This window comes from Apis cerana, linkage group LG5 (assembly GCF_029169275.1).
Source record: "Apis cerana isolate GH-2021 linkage group LG5, AcerK_1.0, whole genome shotgun sequence".
In the NCBI taxonomy this organism is placed as follows: domain Eukaryota; kingdom Metazoa; phylum Arthropoda; class Insecta; order Hymenoptera; family Apidae; genus Apis; species Apis cerana.
This window is the reverse complement of record NC_083856.1, coordinates 11,373,278-11,387,705: the sequence shown is the minus strand read 5'-3', so window position 1 is coordinate 11,387,705 and position 14,428 is coordinate 11,373,278. Positions and strand designations below refer to the sequence as shown.

The following is a 14,428-nucleotide window of genomic DNA, read 5'->3' as shown; positions in this document are numbered from 1 at the left end:
CGCGTACAGTCGCGAGCAAAACACTTTGCACTTTGTTTTCGCGATCGAGCCTTTCAAAAATTCCGTCTCTCCAAACCTAATCTCCGTCCTTTTTTTTTTTTCTTTCTTTTTCGTATCCGCTCTCCCGTTTATTTCGAATATGCAACGCGTGACGTAACGGACTTTCAGATTACACGCGTAATTTCGGTCGTAATTCGCCTGATAGTTATTAGCGCGCTACATTTATGCCGGATTGCACGTAAATAACGTATAAACGCGATCGAATATTCCATCCACTCCTCCGTCAAAGCGTAATCGAACGGATATCCTTTCCCAATTTTTCCAAACTCATCCGTGAAAATATCTACCGCCTCGAGATCGAATCGAAGCAAGCTAATCGTTTAGATTGTTTAGATTATTCGTCTGTCTGAGAGTTGCAGCAGCCCGTTTTATTTAATCGCCCCAAGTTTTCTGGAACAAATATCGTAATAATTTGAAATCGAACGCACCCAAGATCTCTTCCTATTCTTTCCGTGCGTTTCGAGCGGATCCAGGGCAAAAGTTACGATCTTTTGGAAAATTGTTTATGGAAGGTTGAAGCGACGCGCGCGTTGTATTTTTCATTGGATGTATCGCGCGGATGGTCAAACGACCGTTCTTTTTTTGTTTTTATTACCTAGTCGAATAGCACAGCGAAACATCAGGATCGTTTTGCGTTTTGTTTACATACAGTTTGTCCTCCTCGGGACCTGCAGTATAGCGGCGGGTCGAAAAGATCCGGGTCGATATTTTGGTAAAAATTTATTTCCTATATCGCTAGTAATTACAACGTCGGTATCTCTTTTTTCCCACTTTCTTTCCTTTTTCTTATGCGCTATTTACACAATTACGTAAGCGTTTCGGTTCCTAGGTGATACATACGTAAGAAATACGTTCCACGTTGAGGTACGTGAGATCATTCGTTCGAAGCGGCAAGCTCAAGTTAAATTATTATTTAACGCGAGGAGAACAGCTGATCGAGCTACGATTGTTCTAATAATACTTTCTTTGTCCAAAAAATAGAAATAAAGGCACGTAAATTACACAAGAAGAAGAGAAATGTAACAACCAGTCCAGAGCTCGTCATCGTTTTTTTAAACGACAAACAGGTACAGGAATCGTGGAAACAGTGTAAAGTTATCATCGGATAAAAGGATCACGATGAATCGTCTTATCTTAACCCAACTTAAATTAATACTTATTACGTATCCTAAGGGAATAGACACCTGATATATACACATCACGTCGCGAAAAGCGTATAACGCGTACTTCTCTTTTACTTCTCGCTTACTTCTGTCTGTACAAGAGGAAACGATAATAAATCGTTAATCGTGTACGTCGATCTCGACCCTCTGCAGCAGATCGGGCTCTGGAAGAAAACGAGCGATGAATTTTCCTTTCGAATAATTTTTCACGATTCGTGCGTTCGAGAGAGAGAAAGGTTTACCGTTTCGGTTTTCCTCCATGTACAAGCTCGCTCTTTGGGACACCCGCCTGCTGTCGCCCGAGTATCTGATCCTTGGCTCGATCCTTTGAGCGGAAACGTAGGTGGGGATGGTGAAATCGTCCGGCCCATCCTTTACAGGCAACGCGCTCCTTCTCCTGCAGATGGCCAGCCCGATTATCACGCCGATCCCGATCAAGATCAAAGCAACCGCACCTTAGATCCGAAAACACCCTTCGTTAGAGAGATTCGATGAATCTCTTTTTCTTTTTACTTCTGATACTTGCAAAAATATTACTAATAAATATTGAAATATTAAAATTTGTGATAATTATTAAAAAAATCTCAAACACTGTTTACGGATTCGGAGATTCCATTAATCTCTTCTCCTTTTTTCTTCCGATACTTGTGAAAATATTACAAAGAAACATTAAATCTCAAACACTGTTTCGATCCCTTTTTCTTTTTTACTTTTGTCTCGGGGATACTTATAAAAATATTACAAACAAATATTAAAATTCTTCAGGATTTGTGATAATTATTAAAAAAAATATCAAACACTGTTTACGGGGATTCGGAGATTCGATGAATATTTTTTTCTTTTTCCTTCTGATACTTGCAAAAATATTACAAACAAATATTAAAATATTAAAATTTGTGATAATTATTAAAAAAATCCCAAATACTGTTTATTTGAAGATTCGATGAATCTCTTTTTCTTTTTCCTTTTGTCTCAGGGATAGTTATAAAAATATTACAAAATATTAAATCTCAAACACTGTTTCGATCTCTTTTTCTTTTTACTTCTGATACTTAAAAAAATATTAAATACAAACAAATATTAAAATTTTTCAGGATAATAATTATTAAAAAAATCTCAAACACTGTTTACAGATTCGATGAATCTCTTTTTGTTTATACATCTGATACTTGTAAAAATATTACAAAGAAATATTAAATCTCAAACATCATGTTTCGATCCCCTTTTCTTTTTACTTCTATCCCAGGGATACTTACAAAAATATTACAAAGAAATATTAAAATTCTTCAGGATTTGTTATAATTATTAAAAAAAACCGTTCACGGATTCAAAAATTCGACGAATCTCTTTTTCTTTTTTCTTCTGTTTCAGGAATACTTATAAAAATATTACAAAACATTAAATCTCAAACACCGTTTCGATTTTCTTTTACCTGTACCTGTCAACGCGACCACGATGATCACGTTCTCCGGGCTGCTCTTGGGCAGCGCCTTCTTCAGGTCCTCGAGGAACAGGCCGTTCCTCTCGATCCTCCCTTCGCCCGTCACCTCGGCGACCCTCACGTTCTCCAAGAGGACCGGCTCGCTTCTCCCCTGCCCGTTCACCGCGTACACGTAAAACGTGTAATCGAGGCCCGGGTCGAGGCCTCGTATCTGGAAACTCGGCCTTGGATTTCTCTCTTGGTATATGGGAGGCGCCTCGCCTCCCACCGTGCCCTGGTCGCTCTGGGGCGCGTGCAGGGTGGGCGAATAAGCGGAGCTTTGAACTGGATCCCTCCTCGCCGTCCCCCGAACTTCCAGCAAAAAGTACTGCGGCGTGCCACCGTCCGCGCCTGGGACGCAATTCACTTGGAGGGAGGTGGTCTCGTTGTTGAGCGAGCAGTCGGATGGCGGCTGCGGTGGCTCTGCGGGTTTACGTTAGTTCGTGTAAAACTTGGAGAACCGCTTCGTCGAAAAATATTATGACGCAATGACATTACGGATGGAACAGCGTTCTGAACACACTTTTCTTTGGGGGGATTGATTTCGATAATTAATTCGTTTGGATTGGAATGGAAATTTAACACTAGATTTACGAATCGATTTGATATACATGTTTGAATTATGTTTGAATATTTGGGCAGTTAATTTATAGGAGTCAATTATTGCGAAACGAACGAAAATGAAATAACGACTGTTGGCGATAAATGATCAAAGTGATCCCTTCAACGGTGAATTTTGCAGAGAAAAGAAGTGAGTTTTGTGAGTTTTGAGATCTTATTATTCTACAACGAACAAGATATTTTCAAAACCTGCAATATTTTTTCTTACACATTTATGTTATTACGGGCAAGAATAATAAAAAGAACAATAAGAAGACGACAGTGGGAATGAATATCATGTCAGATATCGCCGTACCTAACCACCTGCGTTAAATCTAACGAGCACGTATGCGGAAACGTGTAAAAAAAAATGTATCGAAGACGACTTCAATATACCCGTCTTTTCACTAAAAAAAAAAATCTAGTCTTAAGGGAGGGAAAAAGAGAGTTTGGAGTTATCAAGGACACGTACTTCCAGCCACGATGTTGAATATACAAGGCGCCCTTTGTCTTCCGACGCTGTTGCTCGCCCAGCAGGCGAGAGTTCCAAAGTCGGTGTCAACGGTGGGAGTGTACTCGAGAACGCTAACGAGCCCGTTGTTCCGAGCTTTCGAGTTTGGCATTGGCAACACGTCACCAAGCGTCCCGTTGTACGTCCACGAGAACCTCACGCCGTCCTTGGGAACCGAGTCGACCTCGCAACGCAGCGACACCGTTTCGTAACGACCGGCTGTGACCTCGCGCCTCTCGTAACCCCCCCTGCATCTCGGGGCATCTGGAATCCAAAGATAATAATAATAATAACAACAACAACAACAACGACGACGACGACAATCTCGAGGACGAAGGTACTTGCATTTCATGCGGACCAAGATCGGCGGGCTGCGACCCCCACCCACGGAATTGATCGCCTCGCACGAGTACTCGCCTGCGTGGGCCAGAGTGAGCACCCTCAACGTCAACGTGTTCGAGGCTATCAACGTTCCCTCGGCCACATCGTGCTCCAATCGATTATCCTGCAACGTTCGAATCCCGTCCGTTGGTGTTTCGCGTTACCGAGAGGAGAAACTCGATCCTTACCTTGTGATACCAAACGATACTGGTCGGGGGCGGGTTGCTGTCCACGTCGCACACGAATTTCAGATCGTCTCCTTCCCTGAGCGTGTCCAGACCGTAGCCGGTTGCGAGGTCGATGGACACGACCGGGCCGTCTAAGTCGATGAATTAATATAAAAACGTAATATAAGAGATCTTTTTCCTTTTCTTTCTCTCGTTTCGTTCGGAATTTAGAGAATTGACTCACAGGCAACGTCCACGATCTCGGTCTGCTCGAGGACCCCGCCGGGAAATCTCGGATTCTCGGCCCTGCAAGTTAATTTCCTGCCATTGTCGTCCTTGCCGAGGATCAGAGGCAGTTTGCTGACCGTGGAATTGCTTCTCTGGGTGGTGGACACGTTCGAGTCGCCAATCACCTGTCTGCCCAGCCTCCACACCACCCTCGCCGCGGGCGAGCTCCCCCATGTCTCGCAGCGCGCCGTGATCGGCCGATTCGCGTAGATCTGATCCTCCGGCAGAACGATCTTTACGAGGGCCGGTTTCACTGAAAGAGCGAAACGAATAATGTTACTTATCAGCTCCGATTATCCCCCTCCTCTCAAGGGATTCGAGAGATCGAGCCCTCCGAAAGCCTGCGGGGCTCGAAAATAACCGGTCGGGGGAGCCCCACATGCCCCACACCCGAACCCGAAGCGTATTTTTACGCTTTGGAACGGCGATTCCACGAAACACGGCCGTCAAAGGAGTCAAGGAGAGAGGACCGCGCGAAATCGTTGGAATTCATCTCGCTTCCGCCGTGGCTCGCTAACCCACCAACTATATTTAAACTTCTTTCTTCTCCTGCTAGTCGCAGGACACGAAAAAGAAGCCAATGTTATATATATATATTTCTTCGCAGGATGTCCGGCCGAAAGTCTTTTCTTTCGGGAAGGAAGCCGTTCCCGTGCGCCACGATAAAATAAAAATGAGAGAAAAAGAATTTGCACGCGCTCCCCGCGAGAAATACGATCGGCTTACGCAAGAAGTTACGTTCAAGAAGCCGCACGCGTCCTGCGGTTTTTCGCCGGTGTATTATATACGCTGCTGTGTGTAAGAGTACATCGACGCACGAGCGGAACGAAAAAACGAGGGGGAGGGATGGCGCGAGGAAGGAGGAGAGTTGTTCCACAACGACGACTCACGATTATCGCTGTTGGCGCACGTGGTGAGATCGAAAAAAGCGACCTTGACAGGCGCGCAACGTTGCGCGTTCTATTTCGTTGCCGCGTGTGTTGGGCGCGCGCGTCGCGTGTGTATAGCTCGGCTACCGCGATGGATGGGTTTCTTCGAGACGTTTCGACGGTTCGACACTCGTTCGAGGAGGGGAGAGGGGAAGGACGGGTGGCCGTAATTCGATATCGAAATAGTGAAGGATAGTTACGGTAAATGTCCAGCGGGACTTCGCGAACGATCGGAGAGGACATCGGTGGCGATTGCGCCCTGCACTCCAGCTTCTTTCCCCACAACGATCTCGTCACGTTCGCGATGAAAAGTTGATTCTCCGTGAATTTGCTCGGCGAGCCGACGTGCGGCGTGTCGTCCACGCCGTCCAATATTTCGCCGTCCATCCACCACGTGACCGTGGGCTTCGGCCTTCCTGAGGAGGAGAGAAAGAGGACGCGATTAGAGCGCTCGAGTCGTGCGAGCGAGGAGGGAAGAGTCTAACCTCCGGACACCTGGCAGATCAAGGCGAGGTTGTAACCTTCCAAGAAGGGTCCGCCCACCCCTGTCACCTCTCGCCCCTGAGCGTCGTATATCACAGGCCTGGATGGTTCCTCTGCAAATGGAATTAGCCATTAAAAAAGAGAATTCTCCGAGCAAAACTCAGCGTGCGCAAAACTCACCGACGAGGGTCAGATTCACGCGAAAGTTTCTCGTCGGAGAATTTATAAAATCCACCCTGCACCTGAAGATCCCCTGGTCCCTGTACGCGACCTTGGTCACCTTCAACTTTGCCTGATGCCCGTTGCCGATTTGAAAGTAGGTCCTCTTCCCGAGATCGTCGCTGACCGCCCAGTGAATGGCGGAAGCGAGATCCCTGCTTCTCGCGTCCAAGCTGCGCAGAAAAATTTCTTTCGATACCGCGAAATGGTAGAAATTTACGAGTTTCGCGATCGAAGAGAGCGAGGTTACCCGGTTACCACCTGGGGAACATCCTGGCCCGAAATTCTTGGCTCGCGCTCTTTGGCGAGTCAACGATCGAGCGGCGACGTTTCCGGGATTAAAAGGAGGTGGTAAACACCGGACCCTCCCCCCCTGCCACTAGTTCTAATGACTAACTCTAGCACGCGCGTCTATTTGCGGCGGGAAAAAAGGATAGTTGGCAAGCGCGCGCTCGGCGGATTTAGATTCGAAAACGAGTTGACCGTTACGCAACGTCGAGGAGGAAATCTGTTCGCAACAGGGGAAGGGAAAAAGAAAGGAAACTCGTAAAAATCTTGGAACCACTTGCCTCCTTCCTTTCAAACCCCATTTCGTCTTCTTCGAAATAGTAACACGAACGTGTATCCGCAACTGGGTTACCCTGTTTTTCCCCAGGCCACGTGTTCGTATCTCTTTTTCCCCTTTTCTAGGAACGTCCTTTTACGGGGGTAAACCTACAACTCCCGTTGCCAAATAAACGGTCGTTATTCATCGAATTATTCGTCGTCAATTTATCCCGCTCGCGGAAGGAGACAATTTTAATCGAATAAGGAGGAGGATGGATCGTTCCGAGAAACCACAGCGGGGAGGAGAAGATGATAATGGCGGCACCCTATTTCGGGGGCTTGACCCGAGATATTTCGAGATGCGATCTCAGAACAATGGCATCCACCGCTGGATATTAAACCCTTCTCGCACGCTCGATGGGGATGTTTTCACCCTGCTTGCAGTGAAACGAAGAGATGGGAGAGAAAAGAAGGTTGTTACCTGTAAAGAGGTATCCCGGCGGTGTCTTTGAACCAGAGAACCATGTTGACGGTGTCGTTGGGGGTCGGCGGAGTAATGTCGCAGGGCAATTCCACGTCCTCCCCCTTGCTGGCCCACACCAATCTGAGCGGCGCTGTAAGAGCGAAAGTCGTAGACCCTTGAAAAGAGGGGCACGAAAGAGTAAGAGAAACAGTTAGGTTAGATCGTAACAGGTTAGCGCGGGAGAAGGGAGGCGAAAGTGTGATCGTTTTTGGCCACCTACTGTGCTCGTTACGAATTAGAATTGCCGAAAACGATTCGATCGAAATAGAAATCGACTTCAATTTAATCCGATATTTAATCCAACTCGATTCCCGCCTGGGAATATCGTTTCTCTCCGGTAAATAAAAGATGGGGGAGAAGAGATAACGCGTGCCAACGGAGACAAAGTTATCAATGGCATACCACGATGTACGTTAACGCCGCACGTGCGCGTTATATCGTTTCTATTTTCTCCCGGTGGGTGGAGTCACCTCCTCGTAACGATTCCCTACGAATCTAAGTTTAAATTCGCGCACGGAGGGAATAATATCGCGAGCGATGATGCATCGAACGATTCCGCGTTCCTCCTTCGATCCTCCTCCTCTCTTCGTTCGCTAATCCCCGAAATAGAATTCCGATACCCGAAAAGTTGGAAAGAAGATTCGATCGTTATGTAAATAATGCTCCGAGGGGCGATCCCGTTATTTTCGTACCGCTCGGAAAACCGCCGCTTCCGCCGCCTCGCCTATTTTCGTCATTTCCATTCTCCATTCTCGATCCACCGCTTCCTCATTTACCCGATTCGGCCGTGTGTTTTTTACCCGACTAATTTACGAGCCACACGGCTAAGGCGAGGCTCCGTCGAGTCGCGTTGCGCGCCCCCCCTCGCTTCCTGCCTTTTGTCTCCCGATACGCGCCTCGACGCACAGACGCCTCGATCCGACTTCGATCTAACCTCGCCGTAATTCCGCATTCCCGACACCTGTTGCTTCCCGGCCCAAGAAGAAGTCGCCTCGCTCGATAAAATTCCAACTGTCGCCACCTATCGCGATATCCGTCCCACGGACGGACGGCTTCCCCCTCCACTGCCCGGAAGGAGGGAAGGGATCCCCGTAAACTTCTCGAATCCGTCCGCTCTTATTGGATCATCGCGTTTGGCTCGTCTCCTCGGTGGAATCGAGACGTTTCGAAGTAATTAGTTCCTTTCTCCCTCCTCGAATATTTCTTTAACGCTCTTCCGCCTGAATTCTTTGAAATTCTCGGCGGGCAAGTTAGGCGAGAGGCGAGCTTTCGTTTTCGCGGAAAATGTTGCTTTCGTTACGGCGCGATGACGGATCGTGGCTGCTGTTTACGCTTCCCCAAATACTTCCCCCCTCGAGGGGAGAGAAGCGATCCCCGTTATCCGCGGCAAGGGCGATTCTGGATCGAATCTCGGGTATTCGAAGAGGGCGCTCTTTCTTCTTTCGAGCGGGGAGGGCCCGTTTTCATAAATTTTGGAAAGCGTATGACGGATGGAAAGGAGGGATCGAAGCCTTTTTCGCGCGGCGCCGAAAATAAACCGCGGCGCAAATTCTTTCGCTTCGCGGGCAAACGTCCCGCTCGGCCGACCAAAATAAATCTATAAGCTCGGAACGGGGCTTTCTGCGTTTCACGATCGTCGTGTATCGATGACGGAGGATCTCCTCCCTTCTTTCCTCGAATTTACGGTTTTCTAACGATAATGAAAATCAGTTTTAAACACTCGTATAAGAAGAAGAAGGATACTGTTTTGACAGATCAGGTGCCTCTGATCAAACTTGGCAAAGTCCATCCCAAATATACAACGAGCCTGTTCTTCAAACACACGCGTACATCATTTTAAAGGCTGATTTCCGTTCCTTTCTTCTTAGAATTTCTCTGGCAAGAATTCGAGCAAGGGCTCCTTTTATTTCGACCGCCGAAAGATAGGCACTCGTGCTTTTTTCGAAAATCCGGTCGAGGTCGCCGAAATGAATCTCTCTGCTCTCGTTGCGATCGTTACAGTGGGATCAGCTTCGATCGTAAATGCTCGAACGTAACCCAGGAGGAATACGAATCGAAGGGGGTGAAAGGAAGACGTACCTTTGTTGGAGAATTCGGGGGAATCCTCGGTAGCTGCGTCCGCTCGACGAAGCAGTATCAGCAAACTTGTCAGAAACACGTGTCCCGACGTGCGCCGCATCTCGAAGCGGGAGGCGAGGATCAGGTGTTGTTCGAGTCGAGTCCACCACCACCACCCGCGCTCGGTCGACACCCTCGCGGACATTCGACCGATCCTCCTCCCGATCAACCGCGATCTCTTCTCGACGAGCGGTGTCTCGTTGCGCCGCCGTTCTCGATCGGCAGGAAACGAATCGACGCCGGACACATTCTCCACGATCGATGCGACTACACGACGGAGCGGCGGCCGAACTTCATCGCCCAACCTTCCAGCGCGGAATGTTCCTCTCCACTCGTCCCTTTTTTCCTCTTCCTTCGCGCGATCGACGCAACACGTGCTCGTTATTAGTCGAGGCGCGTACGAAATCTTTTGATTAAGAAAACGAGCCGACGTTTTTTCGCGCCGTATCCCCTTTGTCCCTTTTCACGCGCTCCTCTCGAATTCCTTTCTTTGTCCAAACAATCTTTCTCTCCTTTATCCTCTCTCTTCCTCCGTAACTTTGATCTCGGCCGCGAAACGGCTCCTCCGTTCTCTTCCTTCTTCTTTTTCCCGCGGTTTAAGTTAGATCCACGATCAGCTGGCTCGATCGGCGAACATTGTATTCCTGTTTCGATGCAGCTGGCGTCAAACGCGACTCGATTATCGTGACACAGCACTCGGGAGAGGAAGGAGAAAGTATGCGGAGGAGTTGATCGTTTTCGGGCGGAGGAGATCGTGGTCGTCGGCAACGTCGGCTGCCACGGAACTAAAACCAAAACCAAACGACGACGACACGCGTGTAGCTGCCCCCACTCGGGCACCCTCCTCGGCACACGTCCATTTAACCCGAGGAGGACACGCGCACGCACACCATTCCCCCGCCTTTCTAATATCTTCCTACTCCGAGATGCACTCGCGCTAATGACTCGCGCTAAATCGGACCGTGCCCCCCCTCCCCTCGTTCAATAATCTCCAACACGCTCAACTTTCAACCTCTCCTCGGCCGAGGGACGGATTTTGCCGAGGAAATCCGTCGAGGAGGACGATGGTGAAAACGTACGGTCAATTGGAGAATTTGTTTCAAGGTCGCTGCCGTGTGGAGAGTGTCGTGCAGGAAAGGTTGGGAACGCACGCGTTCCGCTTCGATGCGCGTCGACTTGGAGAAGAGCACAGCTTGGCTGCCTCGGTGGAATAATAAGTCACGGCCGATTACGTTTGTTCACCCACGAGGGGTGGGACTCGCTCGGTTTCCACCATTCTCTCCTCCTCCGTAAGAAAATAAATTCCTGGAATCGGGAGGGGGGATTGAAAATCGGACGATTTACGTCGGATCGATTCGCAAAAGGGAGCTTTTGTGCCGGTGTATATTTGCTCGCCTCTCTTTCCGTAATTAAAGCGTGGTGAGGGTTGCTCGGAACGAGAGAGAGAGGCGCAGTGTTTCTAATGTCGCCGCACGCCGGGTCTATTTTCGGACCCCTCGAATACCTACACCCTCTCTCTTTCCTCGACCTACGAGAATTTCGCGATCTCTCGAAACGTGGAGAAAAAGAAAAGGCGTATCTCCTTTCTTTCTTTCTTTCTTTCCGTCGCTCATTTCGAGAGCTGGTTCGATTAGCGGGGAAAGGAAAACGAAGGTTAGACGAAGATCGTCTAACCTTTTCCGATCTCTGGATGCGGTTAATCGAAGGAGGAGAAAAGATGGATCGATATCTGCCCCACTCGCGGCCCATAAATAATAGAATTATGGAAGAGGGGTAATTGTCGAGTAATTTATGGGTGGCTCCCCTCCCCTCGGTCCGAATAAAAATTTATCAAAATCGTTCGACGTGAGGATAACTTTCTTGATTTCCTACCCGAGATAAATAATAATATCGTGGCATGCGGGCCTTGAATACGATACTTCCGGCCTCCAGGGCCGCCTAGAATCGAGACTCGGAGGCCTCGAGAGAGAACTAATTTTGATCTTTCCGATTTCAAAAATAGGTGCATTTTGCGGTAGTTTGTAACCTAATTTCGCAATTTCGCATCCGTTGTGTGCATATTGATGAATAATTGCGATATCGCACGCCTTTTCGTTCCAACAACGTTATCGGTTATGACTCATTGAAACTTACCGTGCATTAAACTCGTTCAACGCAATAACAAACCGCGATGACTAACGAGAATCGGGACCGATCGATATCAATCCGAATCGTGCGGCATCGTGGAACGACGCGTTGTTGCTCGCTTCCCGCCCATTAATATTTATGCACAACCAGAATCCTATTTGTGCCGTACGTTTCCGTCATTCCTTTTTATCGATTCTCCAGAATCTTTCCGACGATACACGTAATATTGAATGATATTGAATAATTCCATTTTAGAATTATTCAATATTGGCGTCATCGAATCGAATGTTTCTCGAAATCTCGGGGAGAACAGCTATTCCGCTTTGGCTCAGCTAAGGGCGCGCACCCCTGATGCGGAGGAAACGGAGGCACCCTTCCGTCGAGCGGTACAGACTTATCGATCGAATCTTCGCAAGTAAGATCCGTGCGTGCGGGAGGAGATGAGTCATCCTGTGCCACTATCGTGACACAGCCGTATTATTTTTATGGCGTTTTCGCGTGGCCACCATGATTCACGAGGCCTCAGACTTTTCCGGTACCCTTCACGGGACGACGTCACTCGCCGTCCCCCCAAACCTCTCCATATGGAATCACACGCCAGCTAATCGCTCCTGGGACAGGCCTCGTCTAATAGGAAACATTTGTTGATACCCGAGAGAGCTTTCGTCTCTTATACCGTTAATGGAGTCTAACGATCGACGAACGAGTTCGTCGAAATCTCGCATCTTGTCTTTTTCTCCTCGAAAAGGAAAGAGAGAGAGAGAGCGAATTCCAAGGGAGGTTGCTATGTTTAGCGAGGGGGGAGGGAATCAAAGCGGCGCGAGGTGTGGAGATAAATCGCGGTAGGACAAACGCTTTGTCGAAGGAGAACGCTAATGCGTCGATAAATCCGAAACTCGAACAACGCACGTGTCTCTTCTTTCCTTTTTTTCGAGAGCTTCGTAAATAAGTAGCTTCGCAACGATGTCGTTCGAAGGGAGAAATTCTTTCGGAATGTCGCGGAAAGAATTCCGGGGGAATTGAATTTCGATGGCGGGAAATTCGAAAAAGTACGCTTATTACTGGTAACGTTACGAGGGATATTAAGATACGCGAACGAGGTTCCCTATTCGACCACAATTTTTCGTCCACTTTTCTCCAGGGAGATGAAAGAGAATCGTACGCGTCCGAGCATCGAGCGTACATAAAATTATTACGAGACGGTTGTACGAAGAAGAAGTTTCGGGGAGAAAAAGAGAAACGAAACGAAAAGGATGCAACGAGGCCGCGTGACGTTCCCCTCTCCTCGTCTAACCCGACGGCGCCAAGAATTCCACGTTCCCGAATTCTTCGAGTTTTTTCGCCAGATATTGGCATTCTTCTCGCGTTCTAGTTACGTGTCTCGTCACCGTGGCTAAATTGGACCGATAGCTAGGAAGGAATTTATTATTGTTACACGAGGGAACACCACTTTTTCGACGAGCCATTTCCAACCGAAAACTTCCGTGTCGAACTCCGCCGTAGAGATAAGCGAAACGAGTTCAAGACGGTTTTCGCTCCCGTGGATACGAAGCGAAATGTTATGCAATTGTGGGCGCGAGGTCGGATGGAAGGAAGGAAGGAAGGAAAGGCGAGAGGCGAAGCTCGACTCGGCCGTGCCGTTTCCCGCGCGCGCCAACGAGGGAACGAGCTAAACGGGGACCAAAAGGAGCGATTCGAGTGGAGAGGAGCGATGGAATGTCGCGATTTTATACGCAGGAGGTTGGACAAAACATTCCCCGTCGCGCGCGCCGAAATAGAGAAGGAGGTATGCACCTGTCCTTTATCCCTAGAAAACGAACGTTTCTCTCCATCCTCCTCCTCCTTCTTCTTTGCCGCGCTCTCTCTCTCTCTCTCCGGCCGACCAAAACTCGTTTCCCTTTCGTTCTCACGGCTCGTCTTCTTTTTCAACGCAACTGTCCTTTTCCATATATTCCCTTCCCCCCTCCTCTCCACCGACTCGTTTTCTTGCTCGTGCTCGCCATAACGCTACTATTTCCGTCAGACCACGGCGAAAACGTCGTAAGTCACTTAATGCTAGCTGGACATCGGGCGCCGCATATCAAAGGCGTACGGTTTTAACGAGGAGGAGGGGTAGCGTTAAAAGCGGAGCGGAGAACAATAAAAGCGATAACGAATTCCCAACCTTATTACCTATACTGTGGCTACAACGTTTCTACTTGCAATACATTTTAGTATGTACGTATATATACTATATGTGTATTAGGTAAGCAAAAACGACAAGTTTACCATTTTCCTCCGTTCTCTCTCTTTGAAAAGGAATTACGAATAAACAGAGAACATTTATATCGGCTCTAGATTTTTCGAAACTTCTCTTTTCCTCATTTTTTCGTGGGATCGCGCTAATTAAACGATTATAAATTCGATCCCGATTTTGCACGCTTTCAAAGAGAAAGAAACCGAAAATAGGACGCGATTCGAGAAATATCGACGGGACGAGGCCGATACATAACAAACTTTTGTTTGACGCGTGAACGTGACTCGGTCGTGTCAAAAAACCTTTTCGAACCGGTCCCACGGGCAAACGGTTCCTTTCGTCCTCCTTCGCCCCTTCCCCCGCTACCATGCTCCACGTTCCGATAGCCCGTTTTTCTTCACCGCTCCGAGCCAGTGAACCGTGTATCGGTCAAAACAAGCAAGAGTATCGTGTGACGCTCGAGTCCATCCGCGTGGCATGGGAACGGGAAATCGGTGTGTTGTGAAATCAAGGCCGTTCCATCCCCTTCCCCAGAAAGCTTGCGCGTAAAATTTGAATTTTACGCGCGGAATCGAAAGAAGCGAGGAAACTAGTTCG

The 14,428-nt window shown here is 48.2% G+C and overlaps 1 protein-coding gene across 7 annotated transcripts; it reads right to left on the bottom strand.

Annotated features, from left to right (window-relative positions):
- Nucleotides 1-767: 767 nt before the first annotated feature.
- Nucleotides 768-10,504, bottom strand: LOC107997877 (hemicentin-2). 7 transcript variants are annotated; one of them, XM_017056800.3, is made up of 12 exons: nt 8,043-10,504; nt 7,309-7,465; nt 6,243-6,454; nt 6,065-6,175; nt 5,780-5,995; nt 4,607-4,903; nt 4,384-4,514; nt 4,160-4,319; nt 3,776-4,078; nt 2,656-3,126; nt 1,466-1,678; nt 768-1,387 (listed from the first exon to the last, which is right to left on the bottom strand). In XM_017056800.3, exons 1-12 carry the CDS (start codon nt 8,098-8,100, stop codon nt 1,344-1,346), a joined length of 2,373 nt encoding a protein of 790 aa, XP_016912289.1. In that variant the 5' UTR covers nt 8,101-10,504; the 3' UTR covers nt 768-1,343. The 7 variants fall into 7 exon arrangements, with proteins under 7 accessions (XP_016912289.1, XP_016912290.1, XP_061931255.1 ...); XM_017056801.3 differs by having other exon boundaries at nt 7,309-7,441; XM_062075271.1 differs by having other exon boundaries at nt 2,662-3,126; nt 7,309-7,441.
- Between the last annotated feature and the right edge of the window lie 3,924 nt (nt 10,505-14,428).